Source organism: Mytilus trossulus, chromosome 3, assembly GCF_036588685.1.
Source record: "Mytilus trossulus isolate FHL-02 chromosome 3, PNRI_Mtr1.1.1.hap1, whole genome shotgun sequence".
Taxonomy (NCBI): domain Eukaryota; kingdom Metazoa; phylum Mollusca; class Bivalvia; order Mytilida; family Mytilidae; genus Mytilus; species Mytilus trossulus.
This window is the reverse complement of record NC_086375.1, coordinates 45,589,502-45,617,146: the sequence shown is the minus strand read 5'-3', so window position 1 is coordinate 45,617,146 and position 27,645 is coordinate 45,589,502. Positions and strand designations below refer to the sequence as shown.

The window sequence follows — 27,645 nt, the reverse complement described above, 5'->3', positions numbered from 1 at the left end:
TATTATAAATTAACATAAAAAATATATTTTGGCAATTTATCTTCAACAGAATCAAACAAAATTTGTATTATTTGTAATTATTCATATTTTTAAATTTTAAATTACAAATTGAAAGTACACAGGGGTCACTTTGGGGTCAAGGTGAATCGAAAATGGCATCACCGGTTAGGAGGCTGTGCTCAAGCTCAAAGCTTATTTTTTCCGCATCTGTACACTGTCAGGTAACTTTGTTGTTCTAAATAGAAAACATAATACTTAAATCAAAATGTGCTGCAAGTATGTCATCGACAAAAATGTTTATTTGTTTGCAATTTGTTGTCCAGTATTGGGAACAAATCCTTGAATTAATTGAATATATATACGAAGTTTCTTTATTTACTTTTGTTTTGCAAAACTATAGATGTAAATATACACTACTTTTTCACAATCTTTACCGTTTACATTGTTTAGAAGCTTGATTTTTTTCTTAATTTTATGGTGACAAAAAAGTTTTAAAAGGTAAATGTCAAACTAAAGTTAATTCCCATTACTACATTAATCTGCTAAGGATTATGTACCGGTTTCTTGTTTAATGATTAAACTTATGGATAATTTTATTGAAAATCTACAGTTTTTTTTAAACTGTGACCTCAAATTTTGACAGCCTGTACTAATTAATAAATAAATATTTCTGCAATTCTAGCAGTGAATTCTGTAAAGCAAGTTTTGAATTTTGAATTAAATTTAAACCCAATACAAACTGTGACCTATTCAAGTACACCTTTAGGGTGCATTAATCCTTAATGACTAAGCATATGTTTTAAGGATGATAAAATGTGTGTATATTACTTTTAATGAGTTCATGTAGTTCTCATAAAATGAGGATAACTTTTCTCATGTTGTCATTATGTCCCGTCAGAGGCCTTTAATTGGAAAATAAAGAACTTTGAACTTTGTTAATTTTTATTAATAAAAGGGAGAATGAAAATGTGGAATATGGCCAAGCAACAACAACCCAACCAAAGAGCATATAACAGCCGATAAAAAACATTTTATAGCTGAAATGGCATATACTCATAAAAAAAAATGTAGCAAATTTTCTAAAAGATGAATAGACTAACCTGATTCACAGAAAGTTCATGGTTATTAAAACTTCAAAAAAATTGACAATTTTCAAGGATGTTAGTTAACCTTTAAAAACCCAAAATAAGAAACAGGTTTCTTTGGAACAAGTTGTTTCATATTCTATAAATTTGTACCATTTTAGGTAAAAAGACTAAGCTAAGAAAATTTAGTTTTTAGCACTCTTGAATGATGAGTCAATTGAGGGATTGTTACTCATTTGGGGAATAAGCTTCCCATTTGGTGAGATGGGGGCATAACATGTGCTTGCATTTGCAGATTAAAATTTTTCTCAAGCCTGACGACTTTTGTCGAAAAAAGCTAGACATAGTGATCCTACATTCCGTTGTCGGCATTGTCAACCAATCTTCACTCTGTAGTTTTAAGTTTTTGAAATTTTAATAACTTTCTTAAGGTATCCTTGATTTCTACCTAACTTGGACAGAAGCTTGTTTATGATCATAAGTCTCCAGATATAAATTTTATAAAATTTTGTTTTTCCGTAATTTACTTATTAATGGACTTACTTTTTCTGCCAGTTAACATCCCATACAGTCTGCAGTTAAAGTTCTTAAAAACATTTATTAGATTCTTAAAGTAGGCCAGACACTGGGTTCCACAGAACCCATACAATTTTTTTTATGTTTAAGCACAACTTTTGATTACATTTGCAAGCAGCTTTTACAATATTCATAAAATCTAGGATTTGATTAATATTATATAAAAAAAACATGTTCAACGATATTTTCATATCATAAAAGGTAAAGGTTATTTGAAGTTCACATTTAAATAATAAATTCTCAAGGATTCTGTCTGGTTAAAAAGCATGCATATCTGCATCTATCAAATCAATCACAAATGTTTTTTCAATTTGTTAGCTACTAATTTCTGTAAATTCTTATACATATTTGCTGTTTTATAAAATGAGATATACAAATTTTTCAGAGTGCAGCTGCAGCTAGACGGTCAATATGCCTGACATCAGTGAAATACAAAGAATTTTACTGGAATGACAGATCTGACCCAAATGAAAAGGTTTGTGTTGTAATGTCTAGCTTATATGATTATAAAAGAAATTGTACATAGTAATTTTCATCTAGTTACGGTCAAGTGCATCTAATTGAAAGCCTCTGGTGAAAATTTGGAGGAAAAAAATATGCATGGGTAGCTATATGCATAGGTACATGGGTAGCTATATGCATAGGTACATTTGTAGCTATGCCTCCTCTGCTAGGCATTGGTAGCTATTCATCTCTTTTACACAAGAACATACTTTCTTAAATGGTGAAACTGGATTGGGTGGGGACAGAGCTGCAACTTATTTTTCTCTGATTGTGTTTTTGCATGTTTTAACAAAAATACACCATCCCTGTTTAATCTTCAAAAACAAACTTCAGTTTCAATTTTTTTAACAACACAACACCAGCATGTTAGCACAACAGTAGAAAGACTTGATTACTAGATTGTCAGACAAACAATTCATTAGTATTACCTCTACTCCATGACTAAATATAACTAAAACACAAATATGAATTTGCCGACAGCCCGTCCAACATGATAGATGCCGTATTTAATTTTGTATCTCAAATTATTTCCAGCAGTACACATTTTAAAAGTTATTAAAACATATATATATATGTACAATATTTCAAATATCAATGTACCCACAGTGTATTCGCTTAAATTTCTGAATGTTTACCCTTCATAGATAGTCAAGGCTGTCCAGGAAAAACCAACAATCGTTCGCATGATATATGAATATGAATGGAAACCTGTATCCGTGCCAATGCTCAATCCTATCTCCGGATAAAAGTGGCGGACCACACTTTTAATTAGCAAATACATATACGAATAGAAAATCAGAAAAACAACTTTAATTGCAATCAGCAATTAAAAATAAAGGAGCTTACTATGTTGAACGACGGCTAGAAAGTGAAGCGCTTGAAAAACACCAATATATCGTAAGACAAAATTCGACTTCTGATTGGTCAATTTTGTCATGCCTTATGAATATTTATGAAAACGTAACGACGATACAATATTTTCCCGCTTTACTATACGAACCGCGGGAAAATACAAGTATTACCTCTACTCCATGACTAAATATAACTAAAACACAAATATAAATTTGCCGACAGCCCGTAGAATGTGATAGAAATATACAAAGAAAGGGTACACAATCCCAAATATGAAACTATAAACCTAAAACTTAAGAAATTTTCAAACGTTTTTCTATGGAGTCATCGATATAACAATCTTTACTCAAGTCAGATTTCCATCTGCCGTGTTTTTTCAAACACCTGTCGCTAACGTCTGCGTTAGCAGCCACTGTGGCACCACCTGATCTGAACGAGTGAAGACCTATGTTACAACCAGGATGAATAATTCTAATTTTCTTAAGAAGACACTCCCTAGCCGCCGTGTAACTGAGTTTCTTATCCTTATTTATCAATTTACACAACTTTCCTGACCTGTAGATAGGACGAAATAAAAATTTATTCTCATGACTACTAAAACCAGCCAAACGTGTGTATTTAACTAACATATTATAGGGACATGCCATTGTAGAACCTTTTGCTATTATAACCTCATTGCTTTGCCTGTTTTGGTCAGTTTTGCTCTTAGTTATATGTAAAATCAGAAAAGAAGCTTGTATATCAATGTCAACAGTCAGGGGACTAACAGAAATAAGTTATTTAAATCACTTATTTGAGTAGCAAATTCGAGGTTTTGTCACAAATTGGGATTTTTTAGTTTTTTCAAAATTTTAAACACATAGGTTTAAAAATATCTTTTAATTAGTAAAATTGAAAAAAATGAACTTTCTGCTTCTTTTAAGTAGCAAGGTTTATGCCTTTGATGCTATCATTTAGCTGAAAATTCTATTTTAGTTGAAAAATTGCTATAATAATGGCTTTACATTATGAACTGATACTTTCTTAAAAGATTTTTCCCAGCAGTGGGAGTATTTTTCCTGTGAAGTTCAAGGTTTCATCTTTCAGATTATACTTTTACTATACGAACCGCGGGAAAATACAAATATTTAATTTGACCCTGCCAATATAGTTGTGTAAATTTTTGATTATTTACCTTATTATAATACTTGTCTAGGAATAAGACTGCAGATTTATTTCTTCAATTCACTGGGCAGCACAATGTGAACTCTTGACTTTAATTTTGTTTGCTGAATTGTAAGCAATTCTTAAGACCAGAAAATAAATATATCATCATAAAGATGTAGAATATCAAATATAAAATGTTAGATCCTCAAAAGTATTAGAGCTATTTCCTAATGCTTGTAGTTTAAAGTTTTGGTTGGCTCACTTGCTTGTTTTGAATTAATGTTTGCTCAAGCATTGTAATTAAGATTGACATCTGTAATCAATAGATAGACAGGACTTCAGCTTGTATGCCTTTGCAATTCTTATTTCAAGAATATATAGCTTAAATTTAAACAATGTTGCTTGAAACTTTCCTTGTAACCTTTTGACTTTTTATTCATTTTTGAATTATTCATAAATCTTTGTATTTTATATTTTAAACATTGGATATAAAAAGTCTAAAACTAATGATGAAGATAGTAGCTTTACAATAATATAAGTCATTATTATTCTCTTTTTAATGCATAAGCTGTAAACCTACATGGTTGTCACAAACATGTCTAAAATTAAACAACATTATGGCTTTAAATGTATTTTAGATTTATTAAGGTAGTTTACTAATCTGAGTGAAAAAAAAAATCACTAGGAAATCATTTTAAAATTTGATTTTGATTGATAAGACAGCATTTGAAATCAAATTAATCATAAATTCTGGAACTTATTTAAAAGTATTAGTCCAAGATTAATATAATTTACATGTAAAAAAAATTTCAACAGATGTAATATATTATATCTTAGGATTCAAATGTATATAAGAATATGAAGATTATTGTTACATAATATGTATGTTTTTAGACCTTCGATAAGATCTTGATAGCTAACCGTGGAGAAATAGCATGTAGGGTTATCAGAACATGCAAAAGACTTGGAATCAAAACAGTAGCTGTCCATAGTGATGTAGATTCATTAGCAGTAAGTGTCTGTTCATTAAGCTATAAATAGAATAATGTTGAAACATGTGTCTGATGAATAAAGATTATATATTACATGTTTATGTCATAATGTTGAACATGTAGATTATATAATATTATATATTTATATATTTTTAAGGTAACAAATTATCTTAGGACTTCACTGCCAAAAATAATAAATGAATTCGAAATAACATGAAAAGCATGTGATTTGCATTCTTTTTTTTTCTTTTTTGGTACAACTACTTCAAGGTTCTTTTAACCATTTTATAATCGGCAATCCATTTGATTGGGATGTTCCTATAAACCAGAATTAGGAGTTTTAGGAGTAATGTTATTAAAACCCTAATTTTTGCAACCATATTTGATTATAAATTTGATCAATTATTAAGAAGATAAAGAAATATATTGTTCCTAGACTTATGGACTTCAGGTCTCTATAGAGCTTACAACAGATTTTCATATTTTTTTTTTAAAGAACTGGTTTCTTTTTTCATTAATTTTCCAGTGTTTTCAGTAACTAGACCTAAGTATATATAGTACTTTACACATTCTATGACTTCTTTCTCAATATGGAAATTATTTTTTATCAATCTGTCATGACTGCTGAAAATGATTGCTATTGATTTATTACAGTTTATTTCTAGACACCATTCATATATATAAATAATAGTTACATGAAATATCAAGTTTTAGATTCTTAAAGGAAAGCTATGAGGGAATAATGGAATGATTTCCCCCTTTCACAGCCAGTTCTCAAATACTGACGGGACACTAAGGTAGCTGTCTCCAACAGCATCATCAGCATCCCCAATGTATCAGTTTGTGATTAGGTCAGTTTAAAGGGAACCACAAGTCATAGCTTATATTTTTACCATTGTAAGATTTCATTAATAGTTAAAAATTAAATCTATATGTTATAGGTCCATACTAGGATGGCAGACGAACATGTTTGCATCGGTCCAGCTCCAACTAGCAAAAGTTACCTGAACATGGAGGAAATCTTAAAAGCTGTCAAAGATACTGGAGCACAAGCAGTAAGTTATTTACATGAGCTGTTTGATTGGTTATGCACTTTAACTTTAAAAAATTGCAGTATTTATGTCAATGTCAACCTTAGAACATGAAGAATAGCATCTTGGATATGAATTATAAGAGAAAAAAATTTGGGGTAACTATTTATACAGCAAACTAAACAACAAATGGCATTAAGAAAAAACAATCTAGAGGTCAACAGTGTTGGCACTGTCATGGATTGTTGCTAGGAACAATTGCTTCAAGAAATGGTATACAGAAATTATTGATACTTCTAGCTATAGAACTGACATATTTCATATATTGATAAACTTCAAAGTGAATAATGACATAAACTTTTAACTATTTTGCCATATATTAGATGTACAATTGAGAATGGAAATGGGGAATGTGTCAAAGAGACAACAACCAGGCCATAGAAAAAAACATCAGCAGAAGGTCACCAACAGGTCTTCAATGTAACGAGAAATTCCCGCTACCGGAGGCGTCCTTCAGCTGGCCCCTAAACAAATATATACTAGTTCAGTGATAATGAACGCCATACTAATTTCCCACTGGTAGTCAAATGAGTCTTTACGATGTTTAATTTTAAATTTGTGACCTTACTCAATACAACACACAACCAAAAGATAAGTTAAGAACCTTACCCTCAATGTATACAAACATTTATAATGTTATGTTATTTACCAGTTTAATTCTGAAACTCAGATGCATTATTATCTTTACAGGTACATCCTGGATATGGGTTCCTGTCAGAAAATACTATCTTTGCAGCAAGATTGGTAATAACATGGTTTTTTTCAAGAGACTATTCGAATTTGCAATCATATTGAAATTTTAAAATCATATTAATAAGTGTGAATTATTTGTTTACGACAGAATCTGTTTTTTTTCTCTCTCTCTTTTTATGAACATTTTTTTTTCCTAACCAGAAGGAAATTATTTGTTTACAACAGAATCTGTTTTTTCTCTCTCTCTTTTTATGAACATTTTTTTTCCTAACCAGAAGGAAATTAACAAAAATATCAGAATGAAGACGCAAATAGTATTACTTGAGGTTTTAGAAGATATCTTAAATAACAGCAATACCATTTGATGAAAATAAAGTTCTATATGGCTTAACCTGCTATTTCTCCATAATGAAAAAAAAAACAGACAACAGAGCAGTACTATATATTTCCTTTCATACAATAGCCTAATAACTTACATCAATGTGTTGCATATTTAGAATGAGATTGGAGTAGAGTTTATTGGTCCAAGCAGTGGCCCTATCAAGGCTATGGGTGATAAAATAGAAAGTAAAAGAATAGCTACTAAAGCTGGAGTTAATATGATCCCTGGACATGATGGTGTTGTAGAAGACGTAGAAAGTTGTATCAAGTATGCCAATGAAATAGGTAGTCAGACTCTTATATCATTAGTCATACACATTACTGCTACACTAGGTTGTTAAATAGAAAAATTGATCTGAAGTGTTTCAGATGCTAGTGATTGATAATGCAATGAATATTTACAGGGTTCAAGATAAAAGCAACCAACATTCAATCTATTTTGGCATGGATAGGTTTGAAAATAAATGGATGTACTTATTTAAATAATTTAAAATGCAAAAATGTAACTTAACATGCAAATGAGTGTTATAAAGAAAATTGTTATATTTAAAAGATTCACAGAACATTTTGGTAGACAAAATAGATTTATAATTGATAAGGCCAATTTTGTCCTTAATCTTAGCATCTTCTCTGGCAACATTAAATGTTCTTTTCTTAATTTTCATGATGGAGAAGTGTTTTTTTCATGCAAAAGTTCTTCCATTTTTTTTAATTGACGGTAGTTTTATTTGTTGAAAGATAACAGAAAAAAATCATGTTTCAGTCATAAAAATTGTCAAATATGTACTCAAAACTATGTTCATTTTCAGGTTACCCTGTGATGGTGAAAGCCTCAGCTGGTGGTGGTGGTAAAGGAATGAGAATAGCTTGGAATGACAAAGAGTGCAAGTATGATAATCTTTAAAAAACATATGCCTTTTAAATTAGAATTTAATGAAGACTTATTTTTGCTATGATTGCAGATATTCATGAATTTTTTGAAAATAGATATTTCAGGTTGACTAACTTTTGGCAGACTTTTGGCCTTTGGACTAAAATATTTAATTAAAATTTAACTTAAAATTGAGAATGGAAATGGGGAATGTGTCAAAGAGACAACAAACCGACCAAATAAAAAAACAACAGCAGAAGGTCACCAACAGGTCTTCAATGTAGCGAGAAATTCCCGCACCCGGAGGCGTCCTTCAGCTGGCCCCTAAACAAATATATACTAGTTCAGTGATAATGAACGCCATACTAATTTCCAAATTGTACACAAGAAACTAAAATTAAAATAATACAAGACTAACAAAGGCCAGAGGCTTTTGACTTGGGACAGGCGCAAAAATGCAGCGGGGTTAAACATGTTTGTGAGATCTAAACCCTCCCCCTATACCTCTAACCAATGTAGAAAATAACAATACACACATTAAAATTCAGTTCAAGAGAAGTCCGAGTCTGATGTCAGAAGATGTAACCAAAGAAAATAAACAAAATTCTGAGGTGAATACTGACACCTTTGTGCTTTATAAAGAATATTTCCATAAAAAATTGGATGTGAAATACCTGAACGTATAAGAAGTCTGCATGTTGAGCTATATTTACGAATGATGTCTTTATACCGATGATAAAATTTAGTAAATGTTTTGACTAGTTTGTGATATCGAAAAACCCTGGTGTAATAATTTTTCAATAATACATAAATTTCTCTCGTTAAAATCTAAAACATTGTTACATACACGAGCGAATCGTACAAGTTGAGATATATAAACACCGTAAGATGGTGACAAGGGAACGTCACCATCTAAAAACGGATAATTAACGATAGGAAATGAAAAATCATCCCTTTTATCATAAATTTTAGTATTCAGCTTTCCGTTAGTGATATAGATATCAAGATCGAGGAAAGGACAGTGGTCATTGTTAGTATTAGCTTTATTTAAAGTAAGTTCAGTAGGATAAATTTCATTAATATACATACTGAAGTCGTCATTATTGAGAGCCAAAATATCATCCAAATATTTATATTCTGGTCTTTTGTAATATAGAATTGCCTAATATTTTAGGGGAAGGGGGATTATGGTTTAGAAGGTAGAGGAATGTCAAATTAGATTATTATCATCGATTTACAACTTACTGTTATAATAATTAGAAAAGTTCATGTAAGTGTTTTGCCTGCACAGATAAAGAATTACTTATGCCATTAATTTGTCATGAAATAATGAATCAGCCTTTGGAATGGACAAACTTTGTGCAATTGATTTAATATTGACATTGCATATCATTAAGATAAATATATAGAAAGATATGAGATCTTAAGTGTCCAAGTAGAGCTTGGGGTTAACATTAAATTAATTAACTTTTTTTATAATGAAAGAGAGTTGATCCCTAAACTTTAAAATGTAAGTCCTGTTTTGGTTTGAACAAAACTGTAGTTATTAACTAATGTATGTTTCTGAGAAACCTTATTTAATTTTCTCTCAAAGGCTGTATTTTATACCTTTACCATTATATCCTCCTTGCTATAAGCATGATATTATATAAAAACAGAACATTACTAGCAGAGCTATAGTTGTTGACTCAAACCTTTTCAGCTAATCTAATTTGTCATAACTTTAAACTTAGTTAAACTTACCTAGCTTTATCTTTGTTTAATTTGGTTGTTATTAAATTCAAATATTTTATTGGACAAAGCACATATGATACAATGCGTATTCCAAGATATAAACACATTAAACATGACAATTTATGCAAATACAACATAAAGAAAACATTTGAAGTACCAATTATATATAATATCACAGTATTACATAGTATTATACTTATGGTAGACCAACTGACATTAGATTATTATTACGAGCTTCAAAAGCTTGACTTAAATAACTACATATTTGTCTGGTGTCAACCAGATTTACTGGGTTAAGTAAATAGATCGTTGATTTAATATCATCATCATTATTAAGGTTTTTGAAAATATCAAACTTCTCTCGAAGGTCTTTATATAGAGGACAATGTAAAAGAAAATGAACTTCATCGTCCACTTTATCTTTACAAAGTTTGCAGTATCTTTCACTTGCTAAAATTTTTGGTTTGCTATACCTCCCAGTTTCAATTGCAAGTGAATGTGCACTTATTTTAATTTTTGTAAGCAATGACCTATCATATTTCTTAATATCAAATCTTAAGTAAGCTTTCAAGTCAAATGATGAGCACATTTTACTATAAAATCTTAGTTTACCTGTGTTATTAGATTTAATATTCTCAAGTTGACCCAAAATCTTGCATTTATAAAAGTTTTTCAGTGAGTCCTCAAACATATTATGTGATATTTGAAGTGAATGTAAGTTGATTAACTTTTTTAGTTTATGTAATGACTGTACCCAGCAAGCGCTCTTTTGTGTATACAATTTTTTATCTTCAATGAATGCAGATTTTAATAGATCAAATTTTGGGTTGTTTCCAACTTCAATGTCAGTTAATCTAGCATAGTATTTAAACATTAGTTTATATGATATAAAACTCACTGGATATAGCTCAAGTTCTGTACGTAAAGCTAAATTGGAAGCCTTACCATGAACACCAAGACACGGCTGGTAATCTACGCACAAATGTTCTGCAATGAAAACCGTGAGAGGATTTTCCGGATTTTTCAAAAACAACATTCATACCCATTGCCCGAAAAAAAACTAAATTTGAACAAGTAGATCTGTAAATAGAACCATTTCAAAATTGAAATGTCACTTTTTTAGGCAATTTATCGTGGGACAACTGATTTTGTAGGAGTTCAACTCTACGTACAAAAGTATATGATACATTTATCTCTTCGTTAAAGTATTCACCACAGCATAGCATTCTCTGATTTTCAATATTTAGATCAGTAAAATAAGAAAATTGAGATTTAGAAATGTACATACTTTTTGAAGCGGTGACAATTACTCCACTCAAGCACAACCGGAAAATCCTCTCACGGTTTTCATTGCAGAACCAAATGTTCTGCGTGTGTAGATTACCAGCCGTGCAAGAACATTTTTCATAATCATATTCTGAACCTTTTCAAATGGTAGTTTATCAGCAGTGTCAAGATTTATATTAAAATCTGAGATCCAAATTTCAGATCCATAAGTCATAATTGGTGAAATTAATGAGTTGAAAAGTCTTACCCATTTTTCCACTGCAATACAATTAGAATATGGTAATTTTGATTTCAAGGCGAAATATGCCTTGCATGCTTTATCAGCAAGATTTTCAGCTGCTATATTAAGTTTACCTCTATTGTTGAAGGCTATACCTAAGTATTTATAAAATTTGCATGCTAGAGTCTTATTTTTATTATATCATTGACCAAAAAGAACTGGTCATTTAGGCTGTAGTCATAACAGTAATAAGTTTTCAAGTAAAAAATACACAAGTTTTGCATTAAGATCCAGATCTAATCATAAGAAAGAATGGAATTTTGCCACTTAAACGGAGACTCTTAGTAATATTGGGACTCATAGTCTGAACAATTTATGTAGGTGTGACTCTTGCTTTGCAGCCAAGTATTCTTTTTTTATTATGCAACATGTGTGTTTTTACAGAGATGCATATAGATTGTCAAAAAATGAAGCTGCTTCCAGTTTTGGTGATGATAGAATGTTGATAGAAAAGTTTATAGATAATCCTAGACATATTGAAGTACAGGTAAAGACTCAACTCCTCATTTTGTATTTTTATACCTTTATTGATACTATTTTTCCTACTTGTAAAACCAAAGGGAAATATAGTTTGCTTTCTTAAAGCAAAACTGTAACAAGTGTGCAATCAGAACTTATTTGAAAATTTGACTTTCAGAATATTTATATTTTACTTAATTGTTCTTATACCAAATGTCTAATAGTTTGGTAATAGTCCTTAGATTTTTTTTAAACAAGGTGCATTTAAGGTATTAAAAGTATCAATATTATATTGATTTTGTTTTTTAACTGTGTAGTACATAGTACATAGTACACATCTGTTTTGTAACTGTGTAGTACCAGTACACAGAATATGTGTGAGCTAAGCATGTTTTGCATTCTCAGGGTCTTCCCTGGATCATTTTTTATTTTATCTCTTTGGCCAATAGATATTTTGTTTTGTAACTTAAAATTACTTTTTTTACGTGCTAATTTTTTGTATTGGTTAAAATCAGAATGAAATAGTCATATTAGTTATTGCAATACCTAATTGCATATCATTTATTTTAAGGTTCTTTGTGACAGACATGGCAATGCCTTATGGTTAAATGAGAGAGAATGTTCTATACAAAGAAGAAATCAAAAGGTTATAGAAGAAGCTCCAAGGTACTTTTAAAGTGATTTATCTCATATTTTGAATATACTTTTCTTATAGCCGATAGACAAAATACATTTGTTCTCATCCTGAAATGTGGTACAAATTACAATGCTTCATATAGGCATGCTATATCATTTAATGTGTTTTAAAAAGCATCACTTACCAACTTCTTGTTTACTAAATACTAGCATATTCTTACATTAAAGGTGTGGGTTAACATTAGTGTGCTAAAGCTCAACAGTCATTCTTCTTTGTAACAGCAGTTGTACTAAAATGTGATCCTAGTTTGGTTTTTTTTGTATCATAACTGCAAATGTCCCTTCATTTATAGTTTTGCTATTTTGAATCGTCATTTAAAGTTTTGAAATCGAAAGGTCCAGTACAAATAATAGTAACAAGCATGCTTGAATTCTGTATTTAAAATCCTTAACTTATGCATATTTGACACTGTTTTGTTATTTCAGCACATTTGTTGACCCTGACATGAGGAGAGCTATGGGAGAACAGGCCACAACTCTAGCCAAAGCAGTAGGATATGATTCTGCTGGTAAACAAATTATTGAAGTCATTCTAAAATTCTGAGAGTGAATTATAGATTTCATAAAGTGATTTTTGTGCAATTGAAATAAAAAAAAAAAAGTGATATGGGGTAGAAATTCATGCCTCAAAATTCTCACACCTCACTGCAATTTCAAGATGACCCCCAGCATGGTTTGATGTAATTTCTTTTCAGGTGTGGAACAAGTTATATCCAAGCATCATAGAACAATGCTTATATAACATGCAATAGTATACATTTGTATGTTAAACAAGATTTAATTGTACTAAACTAAGCAGCGTAATAACCATTCCTGTATTGTTTTTTTTTTATTTAAAGTTTATCTGATTTTACTATTTTTGCTTCAAAATATAGAAACTAGATTCCCAATTCCCCAAAAAATAATATTGATTTGTTCTTTGTCAACTCTCACTGTTAAGCAACTTTTGCATGGTTGTCATTGTTTCTTTTTTTGTTGAACATCCAAGCTATTTTTCACTGTGCTGATATAAAACTATGGAATTTTTCTTCCTTCCAGTGGTCATATGAATTAGAACTATCTTTTTTTGCCAGCTTTTATATCAGTATAACAGCTTAATTTGGTTCTGAAAATGTGTTCAAATATTTTCATACTTTTACAGGTACTGTGGAATTTTTAGTTGACTCAAAAAAGAACTTTTATTTCTTGGAAATGAATACAAGATTACAAGTAGAACATCCAATCACAGAAAGTATTACTGGTATAGATATTGTAAACCAGATGATTAGAGTATCAAGTGGTATGTATTAATTTAGTTTGCATTATCAATACTCATTCTTATAGCTCACATCAAAAAAGTTGCAACAGACTTTCAGAATGCCAGTGTTGTCCTTGTCAATTTTTATCTGTGTTTGTTTGCAGCTAGTTCTCCGAAACAAAAAATAAACAACCATATAGATATTTCTGTACGCAGACTACTTGGTGAAAGGTATTAATATGGATGTCCATTTTAAAAATGATTTCAAGTCCATGCAATTAACTGATTTTCAGTTCTCATACACTAAGTACATACCTGTAGTCTTGTTACTTGTCATAAAACTGAAACAGAGGGAGAATGATACATTCTACTAAAATCATACCTGTCAACTGACCCGTATTCTGCGGGTGTGACCCGAGATTTTCACAATTCTGAGGGATCACCCGGGACACCCGCCGGGTCATTAAAATAACCCGGGAATTCCGAAAATGACCCAATTTCACTCGGTTTTTTTTAGCCTTGAGATTGATTTCATAAGTAATATTCCTTTGAAATACCGGCAAATTCGTAATTCTTCCATGATCAGGAAGTTCATCTAGCTATGTAAACTGTCAAATTAAGTGACCCATTAAGTGCATGGCTTCATTTGACAGCTATGGTGTCAAACACATCGTTAATTAACACCAATTACCTTAGCTTTAGGTCGTAAATAAATTGCACTATAAACATAAACAAAAATATTTCAACTAGTTACTTCCCCTTATTTGTCACTATTCAAAATTATTCCTTATATTTACGTTTTATGGGTGAAAAAGATTTAATCATTTAAAAATATAAAATTCAAATACATATTGTAAAATAACTTTTCAATATTTTTATACCTTTATACAATATTTAAAAAAAAAATAGAATATTATTTTTTACATTTAGACTTCCTTTAACTGTATTACTATATTTTATCATAGTCTAATTTCCAATTCTATTGTTGAGTTACCGTCAGTGCGAGGGCTGAAAAGCCAGTCAAGGTCGTTAAACACTTCCATATATTGTTGAGTTGATAATTCTTCCTATATCATATGATTGTAGAAGCTACATAGCTAGTAGGCACAAACATTGGAATATCACTCTAAAATATCTTTAAAAGTGCAGTAAATTAATAATTAAAAAGATAATAAAAGACTAAACCTAGTGAACATGTATTAATGTTTTGGTATCTTTGATATACATTGTAAGAAAATGTACCATAAATACTGAAATTCAGCTCGAAAAAGTTTGTACGCGTTATGACCTGAGATTTGATTCTTCAATGCAGGTCATGACCTGCATTTTCATCGTCACAGGTTGACAGGTATGTAAAATAGGTAACTCAGCACTTCATCTTTTGCTCCTTTATTTAGATGATGTCTTAGTTGATTCAGTGTTGTTTAAATTTACAGGAAACAAGTTATTACATACTCAGGCAGACATTCCAATAGATGGTTGGGCATTTGAATGTAGAGTCTATGCTGAGGTAAATATAAAACTAACAAAGATGTGGTATGATTGCCAAATGAGACAGCTCTCCACCAGGGACCAAATGGTGTAGAAGTTAATAAATATAAGTCTACTATTCTTCTGATATAAAAAGTTAAGAATCAAAACTTGGCTCAAAACAGGATTGAAATGCTCAACAGAGCCATGCTTTCTAGATGTTTCTAAGCTTTTAAAAAATAAAATTTATATTTCCAGGCCATGTATGGTTTATTCTATATTTGATTATCTTTAGTATGCAGTTCTATTAGTGTTGTACTTGGTTGTAATATTGCTTGAAAGAATTTTACATACCCTGATTAAAAAGTTTGAACACACTGTTTACACACATTATTCCAGTATTATTTATGAAGACTTACAATTTCATTGTTGCTAGTTTTAATTCCAATCAGTGTTTACTGCAAAGACATATTTTCTCATTTTATGCACCCTTTATTTACAGGATCCATACAAGAATTTTGGTATGCCATCCATAGGAAGATTGTACAAGTATATAGAACCTAATCATATAGATAGAGTAAGTAATAACAGAATACCAATTTCTTTTATTGACCAGTTATATTAGTTATTTTCTAGTATTTCAATCTTTGAACTTGGAAAAAGTTTACTTTTGCTTTAAATATGTCATTGTTCTTTGCAACTCTTGTGCATATTGATAGTAGGTCTATATATGTAATATAATGATTGTGTTGATATGTATTTGTTTCAGGTGCGTTGTGATAGTGGTATACAGGAGGGTAGTGAGATCAGTATTTACTATGATCCAATGATATGTAAAGTAAGTTTCTACTATCCAGACACATTTATGAATGGTATAACCTTTTATTCACTTATTCTATATCATATATCATTGGAAAATAAATCTGAAGGCTTTGCCTTTTCTGATGGAAAAAGTGATTAAAGAATACAGAATGGAAATGGGGAATGTGTCAAATAGACAAGAACCCAACAAAAGATCAGAAAACAACCCAATGCCATCAATGGGCATTCAACACAGCAAGAAAATCTCACACACAAAGCCAGGGTTCAGCTGGTTCATTAACAATAATGTTTTCTATAAAAAGAAATTGTGCTGTGATGGATCAATCCATGACGACAAATCAATACTACACAGTTAAAAACTTACAAGAAGAAAAAGAACAGATCTCTTATTGCTGTTCTTCATCTTAAATTCACAGTGATGCCTTCAATGAAATTGACAACACTTTCCCCCTATACCTCTAGCCAATGTTGAATAAAACACACAGCAAAATGCACAGAAAAACTCAGTTCAAAATAAGTTAAGTCTGATACTTGAATAAGTTACAGAAGAAACAAATAAAATGACAATGATAAACAGTAATTAACAAAGGACTACTAGCAGTTACTGATATGCCAGCTCAAGATTGAAAGTTTATGTCTTCATTCATCCTATGAAAATCAAACCACAATCTCTCCTGTTTAGTATCATGCCATCACTAATTATTCAAGAAGAACATAACGTGTATCATGCCAACCACTGTTTTAGATTAAACGCGTTGTTCCAAATGCAAAGACCATATGAGTGAATCAATATTAATTCCAAAAAATGACATCTGTAATGAATTAACAACAGTATTGCAACTATATACCTTGTGTATAAGTCTTGATATCTGCTTAAATTCCAAAGTTCTCATAATCATGTGGTATGAATAAAGTTTGGTAATTCTGTATCTATGAAAGACTGTATTATTTATTACAAAGAAATGCAAATTAACTGATAGAGATTTAAAGCCAGATTTTGCAATTTACAGCTAGTAACTTATGGTGAAAATAGACAGGCAGCTTTAGATACCATGGTTACAGCTCTAGATTCCTATGTTATTAGAGGTAAGAATTTATTGAAAGCATCTCTTATATTTTACAAATTTTGCATTCCTTTGCTTTATTGTCAATTGTATATATGTGTCAACAGCTAAGCTCATGATTAGTTATGAACTTTAATCTTACAAAAAAATATTTTCAACAGTTCAGCACATTTAGTCTGCAGTAATAATAGAATAAATTATTTCTGGTTTTATGTCACATTTTTCTGTGTCTGTATTCTGTCCTGGCCTTGTAACTATTGGATACAGTTCACTACAATGACATTTTTCATGCAATGTTTTATCATAAACATTTCGTACTTAAACTAGAGCATGTAATGCCAAATTCTTGCACCTTAAGGCATGTCAAGTGTAATATTTTTGATTTTTTCATTGTAATTTTACCAACAATATATTGGAGTACCCTTTTTCATTTTCAGGTGTTACCCATAATATTCCATTATTACGTGATATTGTAACAGAGAAAAGATTTGTAGCTGGTGATATCAGTACTAACTATCTGCCATCAGTGTATCCAGATGGTTTCCCAGGTAAATGTTCAACACATAAAATTTAAAGATTGAGTTTTTAATGAACATTGTATTTGCTTTTTATGATATTATAAATAACATAAGCAACACGATGGGTGCCACATGTGGAGCAGAATCTGCTAACCCTCCCAGAGCACCGCAGATAACCCCTGGCTGTTTTTGGTGGGGTTCATGTTGCTTAGTACTTAGTTTTCTATGTTGTGTCTTGTGTTTTATTATTTGTCTGTTTGTCATTTTCGTTGTTAGCCATGGCGTTGTCAGTTTATTTTCGATCTATGAGTTTGACTGTTCGTCTGGTATCTTTGCCCCTCTTTTACACATAATGACAGAAGAAAGTTTTATTGTTGATGAAATTATTTCTGACTTATTAAATTTTGATCATGAATTAATTGTATTTTCAGGTAAAGTTTTGTCAGCAGATGAAAACAATGACTTATGTGCAATGGCAGTTGCTATATATATCAAAGATCAGCTAGTAGCCAGAATGTTTACTAACCAAACTAGGTAAATAAGTATTCTTGTAAAGCAAGACAAGATACATAACTCTATAAAAACAGGGCTTTTATTATGAGAAAAAAACACATCCTTGAAATTTTTTATATATTTGTTATGATTCTAATGGGATGTAAGATGGAGAAGATATTACAATTGGTTTATTTTGCAATGATGTTTATCAACATAAATTAATTACAACTGTCAACAACTGTTTGTCTAACATTGTAAGAATGTAGTCTCCTTGTAAGGATCACTGGTGGTCTTCTCCGCTATAATTAACCGCAAGGGTTGAATGGGGTACAGGAATTTGGTCATCCCCCAACTTAGTCTGTTCGGCTGAAAAAGGGGCAATCATTTGATTGTGCGTTATTATAGATACTTAGTCTGTCAGGCAGTAAAATCCATTTTTAAAGAGGGCAATCATATTGTGGTGCATAATTTATAGATACACAGCCAGGACAGGATGGAATGGGGTCTTAGGTAGCATGTTGTAGAGCAAAACTTCTGCCCCTAACAAACATATTCTCATGTTTTATTGACAGTCAAAATTGTTAGTTTATTAGTTCAATTGGGAATGTATATTTTTAAAAATATTTAGAAATGATGTTTGAAAATGATATTTGAAAATGAAATTAATCAAACCTTATGGTCTGTATGGTATAGAAGAGTTACTTGCTCAATATCTCTTGTTGAGTTTATTTTTTTATAATAAAAGATTAGAATATTTGAAGCTTAACTTACATATTTTTTTAAAGAATCCCAATGGATACAAATGCTCCTACAGAATGGGCATTAGTTGTTAATCAACCAGGTGGCGATTCAGTGTCAGTGAAAGCAACCTTGACAGATGGACAGATTAATGTAAGTATAATAAACACTTAAAAATATGTCAAATATAAAAAAGAAGATGTGGTATGATTGCCAATGAGACAACTATCCACAAAAGACCAAAATGACACAAACATTAACAACTATAGGTCACCGTACAGCCTTTAACAATGAGCAAAGCCCATACCGCATAGTAAGCTATAAAAGGTGGTTTCTAATCTACATGAAATATTTCATGTTGAGTGACTTAGAAACTGCTGTGCTTTATACTTAAAATGATTAGCGATAAGGTTACTTGAATAATTTTTTTTGATTTCTCACAGAAACCTGGTGAGTTTAACCAAAGCTCTCATTTGCTTCTAAATGAAAATATTTCAATGATTGAGGTTTAAGAGAAGTGCTAAGTGCAAAAAATATCAGTTTAATGTTTTCCACAAGCTGAAGTGCTTGCCTAACAGTCCTGATCCTGTTATTTATTGTCATTGATTAAGTCTAGATGTTAAATTCCTGTTGGACCATGTGTTAATTGATGACATTTGATGCACTAGTTATAAGATGTTTTGATTTCTAGTGAAATTACATCTTGAGACATTGTTTAAAGAATTGTTTAATGAAGAAGACTGCATCAAAACCTCTATATATCTGGAAAAGAAAAGTTGATATTAGTTTTTCTCTAATTCTATGGAAATTTATCCTGTTCTGAACCAATTGTATAAAATAAAATTAATCAATGTGTGGTTGCTAATGATCTCAAAAGATCATTCGATGATTTTAAGGGTCATAACCTTTTTAGCTAACTGGATGAACCAAAATATGCTAACAGGTATTAATGAAATTGACAACTTCATGGAATGTGAAAGGCACTGGAACGGGATTTTCATTTAACAAAAAAAGAAAATTTATTTTTTCAATCATTAGAGAAATAGATTCTTACATAGTTTCTCATGGATTATTGGATTTATCCAATCCCATTAGTTAAATTATGAATTTTAAAGTCGTCGCTGAGGCTTGGACTTTAAAATTGATAATTTAACTATCTTGATTGGATAAATCCGATAATCCACTGGTATCAATGTAAGAATCTATATTTCCACGTTACGTTTTCTTATAGTTTTCTTTCTATGAAAAATGAATTCATTTAACACTAAATGCTATTTTTCCCCAAAGTTAGCCTTTTACATGTTTATATATATTAGATGAAATACAAACTATATTTTTGATTTACTGAATTTGTTTGTTGTTGGTAGATGGACATTGGAGGAAGAACAATATCAATATCAAGTGACATTAATTTTACTACACCACTGATAGAAACAGACATCAATGGAAATCATAGGATCTTCCAGGTAATATATCAGATGTGTTGGTTATCATGATCACATCTTTCATATTGTTAATTAATGGGTTTTTTTAAATTATAATATTTAAATCTTGTTCTATTTTACAATACATAACCATGTTATTATCTCTTGTTGAAGAAGGGTAAGTGATGTAAGGGCTTGTAAAAAGGTTCCTATTACTGTCCATACTTTTCTTGTATCTTGAAGATAACAAATTCTTCTTCCTTTATCATTCATAATTTTTCAGCTGATTTTCCTTTAGTGGTAAGATAATATTATATATTTCTACCTTATTATGGTTGTAAAGTTTATTCATTTTCCAAATTAAGTGTCTAAAATGAGAGGTACACTGGTCAGAAAATGATAAGTAAAATACATTAATTGTATATATATTTTATACCGAAGATGTATTCCAAATATTGATACACATATCTGATTATACAATAGGTAGTATATTTTTTTCTAGGTTTTCAAAACAAGATTGATAAATGAATGAAATTGAAAAGTAATAACCTGAATGAAAAAAGGTGTAAATGTCATATTTGCATTTCATTGTCGTTTGATTTTCTAGACATCATTTGAATAACTGTCATTGTAGAAATTTTAAAAATCTTTTATTTTTTCAGCTTTCACAAAGAATGGGTGGAGGAAAATATAATCTCAGATTTTTTGGCACTGTGGTAGGTTTATAACTTTTAATTTATTGTTTACAGTGTGTGTTTTTTAATTTGTTCAATACTTAATATATTTTGTAGTTCACTTAATTCTTCTGCCTCTTATCAGCAATTATATAGATAAGACAATTGCTCTCATGTTAATTGAACAATATTTTAGAAGTTAGTAAACTTAGAATTGTTGATCTTTTTCATCTCTTTTTTAATTTTAATATTTCCACAAATATGAATTCTAATATGACGTCCTTCAAATGCTTTGAATACACACAGTGGTTAACTATGAATATATTGTATGGGCTGTTCCAATTGTACTCCCACGTCATATGCTTTTTTTAAAAGAGCTACACGACATCATAGAACGATGACGTCAGAAAATGAGCATTTTATGGGAAAATATACGCTCCTGAAGCGGAAAAATTCTGTGATGTAATAAATAAATAATGTTATTCAAATCATACTGTTACCACTTACCACAAATCCTTTTGATGTTAAAATATGCAAATCTTTTTATTTGATCAGTTCCCTGTATCAGTTATGGATGAGTTCACCAGTAAAATGTTGGAATACTTGCCTGAGAGGGCAGATGCAGATATCTCAACACTGATTTCAGCTCCTATGCCAGGAATGTTAAAATCAGTTACAGCCGTAGTTGGAGAATCGGTAAAAAATAATTAAAATTTCATATTATTGATTTTTAAGTTATTACCACATTCAGATTGAGTTATTCAATTTTTAGCTCACCTGGCCCAAAGGGCCAAGTGAGCTTTTCTCATCACTTCGTCGTCGTCATCGTCATCGTCGTCGTCCTGCGTCCGGCGTTAACTTTTACAAAAATCTTCTCCTCTGAAACTACTGGGCCAAATTTAACCAAACTTGCCCAAAATCATCATTGAGGTATTTAGTTTGAAAATTGTGTCCGGTGACCCTGCCAACCAACCAAGATGGCCGCCATGGCTAAAAATAGAACATAGGGGTAAAATGCAGTTTTTGGCTTATAACTCAAAAACCAAAGCATTTAGAGCAAATTTGTCAAAGGGTGAAATTGTTTATCAGGTTAAGATCTATCTGCTGTAAAATTTTCAGATGAATCTGACATTCCGTTGTTAGGTTGCTGCCCCTGAATCGGTAATTTTGAGGAAATTTTGCTGTTTTTGGTTATTATCTTGAATATTATTATCAATAGAGAAAAACTGTAAACAGCAATAATGTTCAGCAAAGTAAGATCTACAAATAAGTCAACATGACCAAAATGGTCAGTTGACCACTGTATGAGTTATTGCCTTTTATAGTCAATTTTTAACCATTTTTCGTAAATCTTAGTTATCTTTTAGAAAAATCTTCTCCTCTGAAACTACTGGTCTCAGAGGAGAAATTCTAGTATAAAAATTGTGTCCGGTAACTCGGCCAACCAACCAAATTGGCAGCCATGGCTAAAAATAGAATATGGGGAAAAATGCAGTTTTTGGCTTATAACCCAAAAAACAAAGCATTAAGAGCAAATCTGACAGAGGTAAAATTGTTGATCAGGTCAAGATCTATCTGCCCTAGAATTTTCAGATGAATTGGATCATCGGTTGTTAGGTTGCTGCCCCTAAATTGGTAATTTTGAGGAAATTTTGCTGTTTTTGGTTATTATCTTGAATATTATTATCAATAGAGAAAAACTGTAAACAGCAATAATGTTCAGCAAAGTAAGATCTACAAATAAGTCAACATGACCAAAATGGTCAGTTGACCACTGTAGGAGTTATTGCCTTTTATAGTCAATTTTTAACCATTTTTCGTAAATCTTAGTTATCTTTTAGAAAAATCTTCTCCTCTGAAACTACTGGTCTCAGAGGAGAAATTCTAGTATAAAAATTGTGTCCGGTAACTCGGCCAACCAACCAAATTGGCAGCCATGGCTAAAAATAGAATATGGGGAAAAATGCAGTTTTTGGCTTATAACCCAAAAAACAAAGCATTAAGAGCAAATCTGACAGAGGTAAAATTGTTGATCAGGTCAAGATCTATCTGCCCTAGAATTTTCAGATGAATTGGATCATCGGTTGTTAGGTTGCTGCCCCTAAATTGGTAATTTTGAGGAAATTTTGCTGTTTTTTTGTTATTATCTTGAATATTATTATAGATAGAGATAAACTGTAAACAGCAATAATGTACAGTAAAGTAAGAACTAAAAATAAGTCAACATGACCAAAATAGTCAAATGACCCCCTGAGGAGTTATTGCCCTTCATAGTCATTTTTTAACAATTTTCACAAAATTTGTAGATTTTTACTAACATTTTCCACAGAAACTACTGTTATAGATAGAGATAATTGTAAGCAGCAAAAATGTTTATTAAAGTAAGATCTTCAAAAGCATCACCATCACCAAAACACAATTTTGTCATGAATTAATTTGTGTACAATGTTTAATATTAACATAGACCAAGGTGAGCGACACAGGCTCTTTAGAGCCTCTAGTTTTATACACAATCAGTTTGACCAATGGAGTTTCTTGAGGTATCCAAGTAAACATACTTTTCCTGCCTATGGTTGCTATTCTCTAACGACACTCCCTCTTCTCCTACCATTAAAAGTTGAGGTCCACAATTTTGCCAAATGAATAGTGATGAAATTGAGGTTACACACCAAAACCAATCAATCAACCCAATGAATATCCAAAGCCATTCTTGAAGAAAACAAAAATTGGGGAAGAGCTACTCTATTGCCAAATCTCTAACTTAAGTTATGTTTTGTCTTAGTTGAGAGTTTTTTTTTATAATACATGCAATATACCAGTAGTCATATAAAATGTTATGTTGAATTATCTTGGAGATTCATACATTTTATTTCCTTAGATGTTTACCCTTATATACATTTTATTCTTCATTACAAGTCCAGATGTTGAATATTAATTGACTTATTGTTAAACTTGGTTTGGTTGAACTTATATGTGAGTCTGGTAGCTTCTAAGGAAGGGTTATATATGCTTCTTTGAGTGGTAAAATTTTGGGTCTGACTTGAATTGAAATATAGTCCTGGGATGGTAAGACAAAAGTCATGTAGATTATTTAGAATTGAATGTTTCTTTTTGGGTGTAAAAGTGTTGACTGAAGTACATTTTGTATGAAGTGCAGAAGCCCTTTATTCCAAAAATGTGTGCATAGTCAACGCTTTTACACCCCTATGAAGTTAGAAAAATAAGCATTCAATCTTATAATTACGTTTTTTTAGCTAGGATCATGAAAACATGATTTTGATCAATTTCTTTTTACCTGTGAATTTTATTGTTGGACCTCGTGTCACCTTCATTGTGTAATGAATGTGAATTTCAGAAGGATGCAAAATTGCTGTTAGCCAATCAAACTAACTGTATCATAATGAAACATGCATCTAATGTAATTATTTTAGGATGTCCTAAATAATTGATAAATTTACTTTTCAGGTGGCTGAGGGTCAGGAGGTTTGTGTATTAGAGGCCATGAAAATGCAGAACAGCCTAGTGGCAGCTAAAACAGGAAAGGTGCGATTCATAGATTTTTTTTGTTTGCATGTTCATTATATTATGTTAGTTATACAGACTTACCAACTGCTTTCATTCTCTTATGATTTGTTGATATTTTGAATGGGTTTCTGGATTACACAAAAATGATTATTCTTTTCATATTTAGAAGTGATATGATTAAAAGTTTCAAAAGAGCTCTCTGAACATTATTAGGCCATGTGTTGCATCAAATGCAGCTTGTCAGATTATGTTATCAAGTAATAAAAATGTATGTGTTTAAAATGTCTTTAAAATTTATATTCCAGATAAAGGCAGTTAATTTTAAAGAAGGACAGACAGTTGATGAAGGAGATGTGATTGTTGAATTGGAGTGAATTATTGTCAGTTATATTTATAATGATATTCCCCTTGTGGATCCAAGTAAAGAGGCCATCTAGAAAGGATTTTTAAAAATATTTGTTTTTCAAATCAAAAGTGCTATTGTGTGTGTGCTTAAGCTGTATGCTGAAGTACAAATCAGGGAACAAAAACAATCTTATGTTAGGTTTTCAGTTTAAAGTTGATGTATTTTTTGTATTTTTGTTATTTATAAAGACAAAGGAAAGATAAGTAAAGATAAATGAACTAAAAAACATTTATTTCATCAGTTCATGTCATAAAAAATAGAATCTGTTTGGTACATATTTATTTTGTTTGGGAATAAAGTAAGCATAATATTTACAAAAGAATATGCCATAAGGTTTGTTTAATAGTGAATGAAGGACACTATTTTGCAGAAAATCTTACCTTCAGAATTTTAATAGATATGCACTTACAAGAAATGAGTTCATGTGATATATATAATTTAAAAATTAATTTTTAATTCAATTTTTAATTATATGGGTGTTGTAATTCATTAAATTGTTTACCAATTGGAAAACATTCCCCTTCATGAAAGCAACACTATAAAGTGTAAGAAAAATTTATGAATGCTGAGTGGCTGTCACTTTGTACAGAAATAAGATCTCTATTTAGATAATTTACACTAACTTAAAGATTTCAAAGGTGTTAAAACATGCTTTGATGTATTGTCTTTTTTTTAACATGTTTTGAATTGAATATGTGGAAAATTGATAATTATTTTTTGCTTGTAAATGGTTTTTTAATTATGTACATTCTGTTAAAATGGTTTTTTTTCACTGCCAAGACACTACATGACAGTTTTATTCTACTGTAAAGACAACGATACAAAGTATACAAGCTAAATTGCAATTAACTGCCAGGACATTAAAATGTATATGTAGGAAATAAATTGGGTATACTTGGTTATTCTTTTGTTCTTTTTACAAATTCTTTTAACCCTATGATATAAGATTGCATGAAAGCTTTTGTTTGGAAAACAGTTAAGATAGTCTTAATCACTGTTTGTTATATATAATATATTTGAAGCAAAATATAAAGATATCTGGAAAAAAGGTTAAAATCTCTTCTGAATATATATACTTATGAAATATACGTACATAAATTAGCCATCAATGATACCATTTCCACATTTTTTTTTATAGTTTAGATAAAGATTATGCTGCCAACTGTTGCAATACTGCTTGAATAGTGCTGTCTGTCTTTTTTATATGACAAAGTTAGCTGTGATACTCTGTTTTGTTAAACATTTATTCTTATTTCTGTGTTATATAGGATTCACTTTGTATGCAGAATTCTCATAAAAACACAATTTTCTTTAAAGTTATAACCTAATACTTTAATGAATAAATATGCTTGTCTCATTCTTCATCACATCGATTTAATAAATGGCAAAAATCTGCTGAATTTCAAGGAATCAATGTCTTCAGTTAGTGCTTACATTAAATACAAATCTAACTTATTACTTTTGTTAAGAATGGCTTCAATAATATATCTTGCGCGAGTCATTAGTATTAATGTAATTGACGGCTAAAAGAAATTTCAATGATATGGATATTTTAATTTCATTATTGTGTAAAATATCCAGAACTCAGGAAAAATTTATAGGTTGATAGATATTGTTTATAAAACTTGCAATCAAATAATAGTATGCTGGCATATTTAACTTGCCATTCTCAGGTGTTACAATAAGAAATTTCTACATTCATTACATACGTAGTAATATTGGTTGTTAGACTATTAAATGTATATAAATTACTTCAAAGATTATACATGCTTTTTTGATAAATCCCTACTTTAATGATCTGCTGTCCTATTTATGAACTGTACTGTTAAAAGATTGTGCTGCCCTTACACAGGTTCGACAGTTAGGTTTTTTGAATAATTAATTGGTTGTAAAATTAGCTAAAGGTACCCATTATTGACTCTTTGCTGTCAAATGTGAATACTTGAGTACATGTTGTTTATCTGATAAAGACTATTTTATTTTGATCAGCTAAAGAACATTTGAATCATGTATCAAAACTGAGACAAAAAATCTCTTTATTGTTATTATTATCATGGAAAACGAATCTTAACTTTTTTTTATATAAGAACGACTGAAATGATGTATCATACATGAGCCATTACTATTTGTATAAATGTAACGGAATGATCATAAAGAGTTGTTTATTTGATTGTGTACTATTTTGATTTATAACAAATTGTCATGGCCAAATATATAAACTCATCATAGAAACCAGGATTAAAATTTTTGTACACAAGACACCCCTTTTGTCTACAAACTGCTTGTCAGTGTCTCTGACCCTCAAAACAAACAAGTTTAAAGGGCTTAATAAAGTTGAAGAGCATTGAGGACTCAAAATTCGAAGAAGGTTTTGAAAATACAGCTTAAATCTAGTTATTTACATAGTATGTTGACTTTTTTTGTGCATTATTTGTAATATTAACCTGTACAGATCATTTAATCATATGATTATTATGGTACGGGTTCAAGAGGTCATTTGAAAATAAACAGTGTGTAGTTGATCTGTTGCTATTCAACAAAAAAGAAAAAGTTTACCTTTGGCGTTATTTAGCTTCGCTAATGTAAAACAAATGAAAAAAGGGCACGATTATTCATTTTGTACAA

General features: G+C 30.5%; 1 protein-coding gene across 1 annotated transcript; it reads left to right on the top strand.

Annotated features, from left to right (window-relative positions):
• The first annotated feature begins 84 nt into the window (after positions 1 to 84).
• LOC134711614 (propionyl-CoA carboxylase alpha chain, mitochondrial-like) lies at positions 85 to 27,544 on the top strand. The gene is made up of 23 exons (XM_063572316.1): positions 85 to 221; positions 2,047 to 2,136; positions 5,058 to 5,174; positions 6,097 to 6,210; positions 6,937 to 6,990; positions 7,437 to 7,605; positions 8,130 to 8,208; positions 11,877 to 11,979; positions 12,523 to 12,617; positions 13,074 to 13,156; positions 13,789 to 13,926; positions 15,321 to 15,394; positions 15,857 to 15,931; positions 16,124 to 16,192; positions 17,187 to 17,262; positions 17,678 to 17,788; positions 18,190 to 18,292; positions 19,039 to 19,144; positions 20,359 to 20,457; positions 21,078 to 21,131; positions 21,645 to 21,785; positions 24,555 to 24,632; positions 24,920 to 27,544. Exons 1-23 carry the CDS (start codon positions 153 to 155, stop codon positions 24,986 to 24,988), a joined length of 2,166 nt encoding a protein of 721 aa, XP_063428386.1. The 5' UTR covers positions 85 to 152; the 3' UTR covers positions 24,989 to 27,544.
• The last annotated feature ends 101 nt before the right edge of the window (positions 27,545 to 27,645 follow it).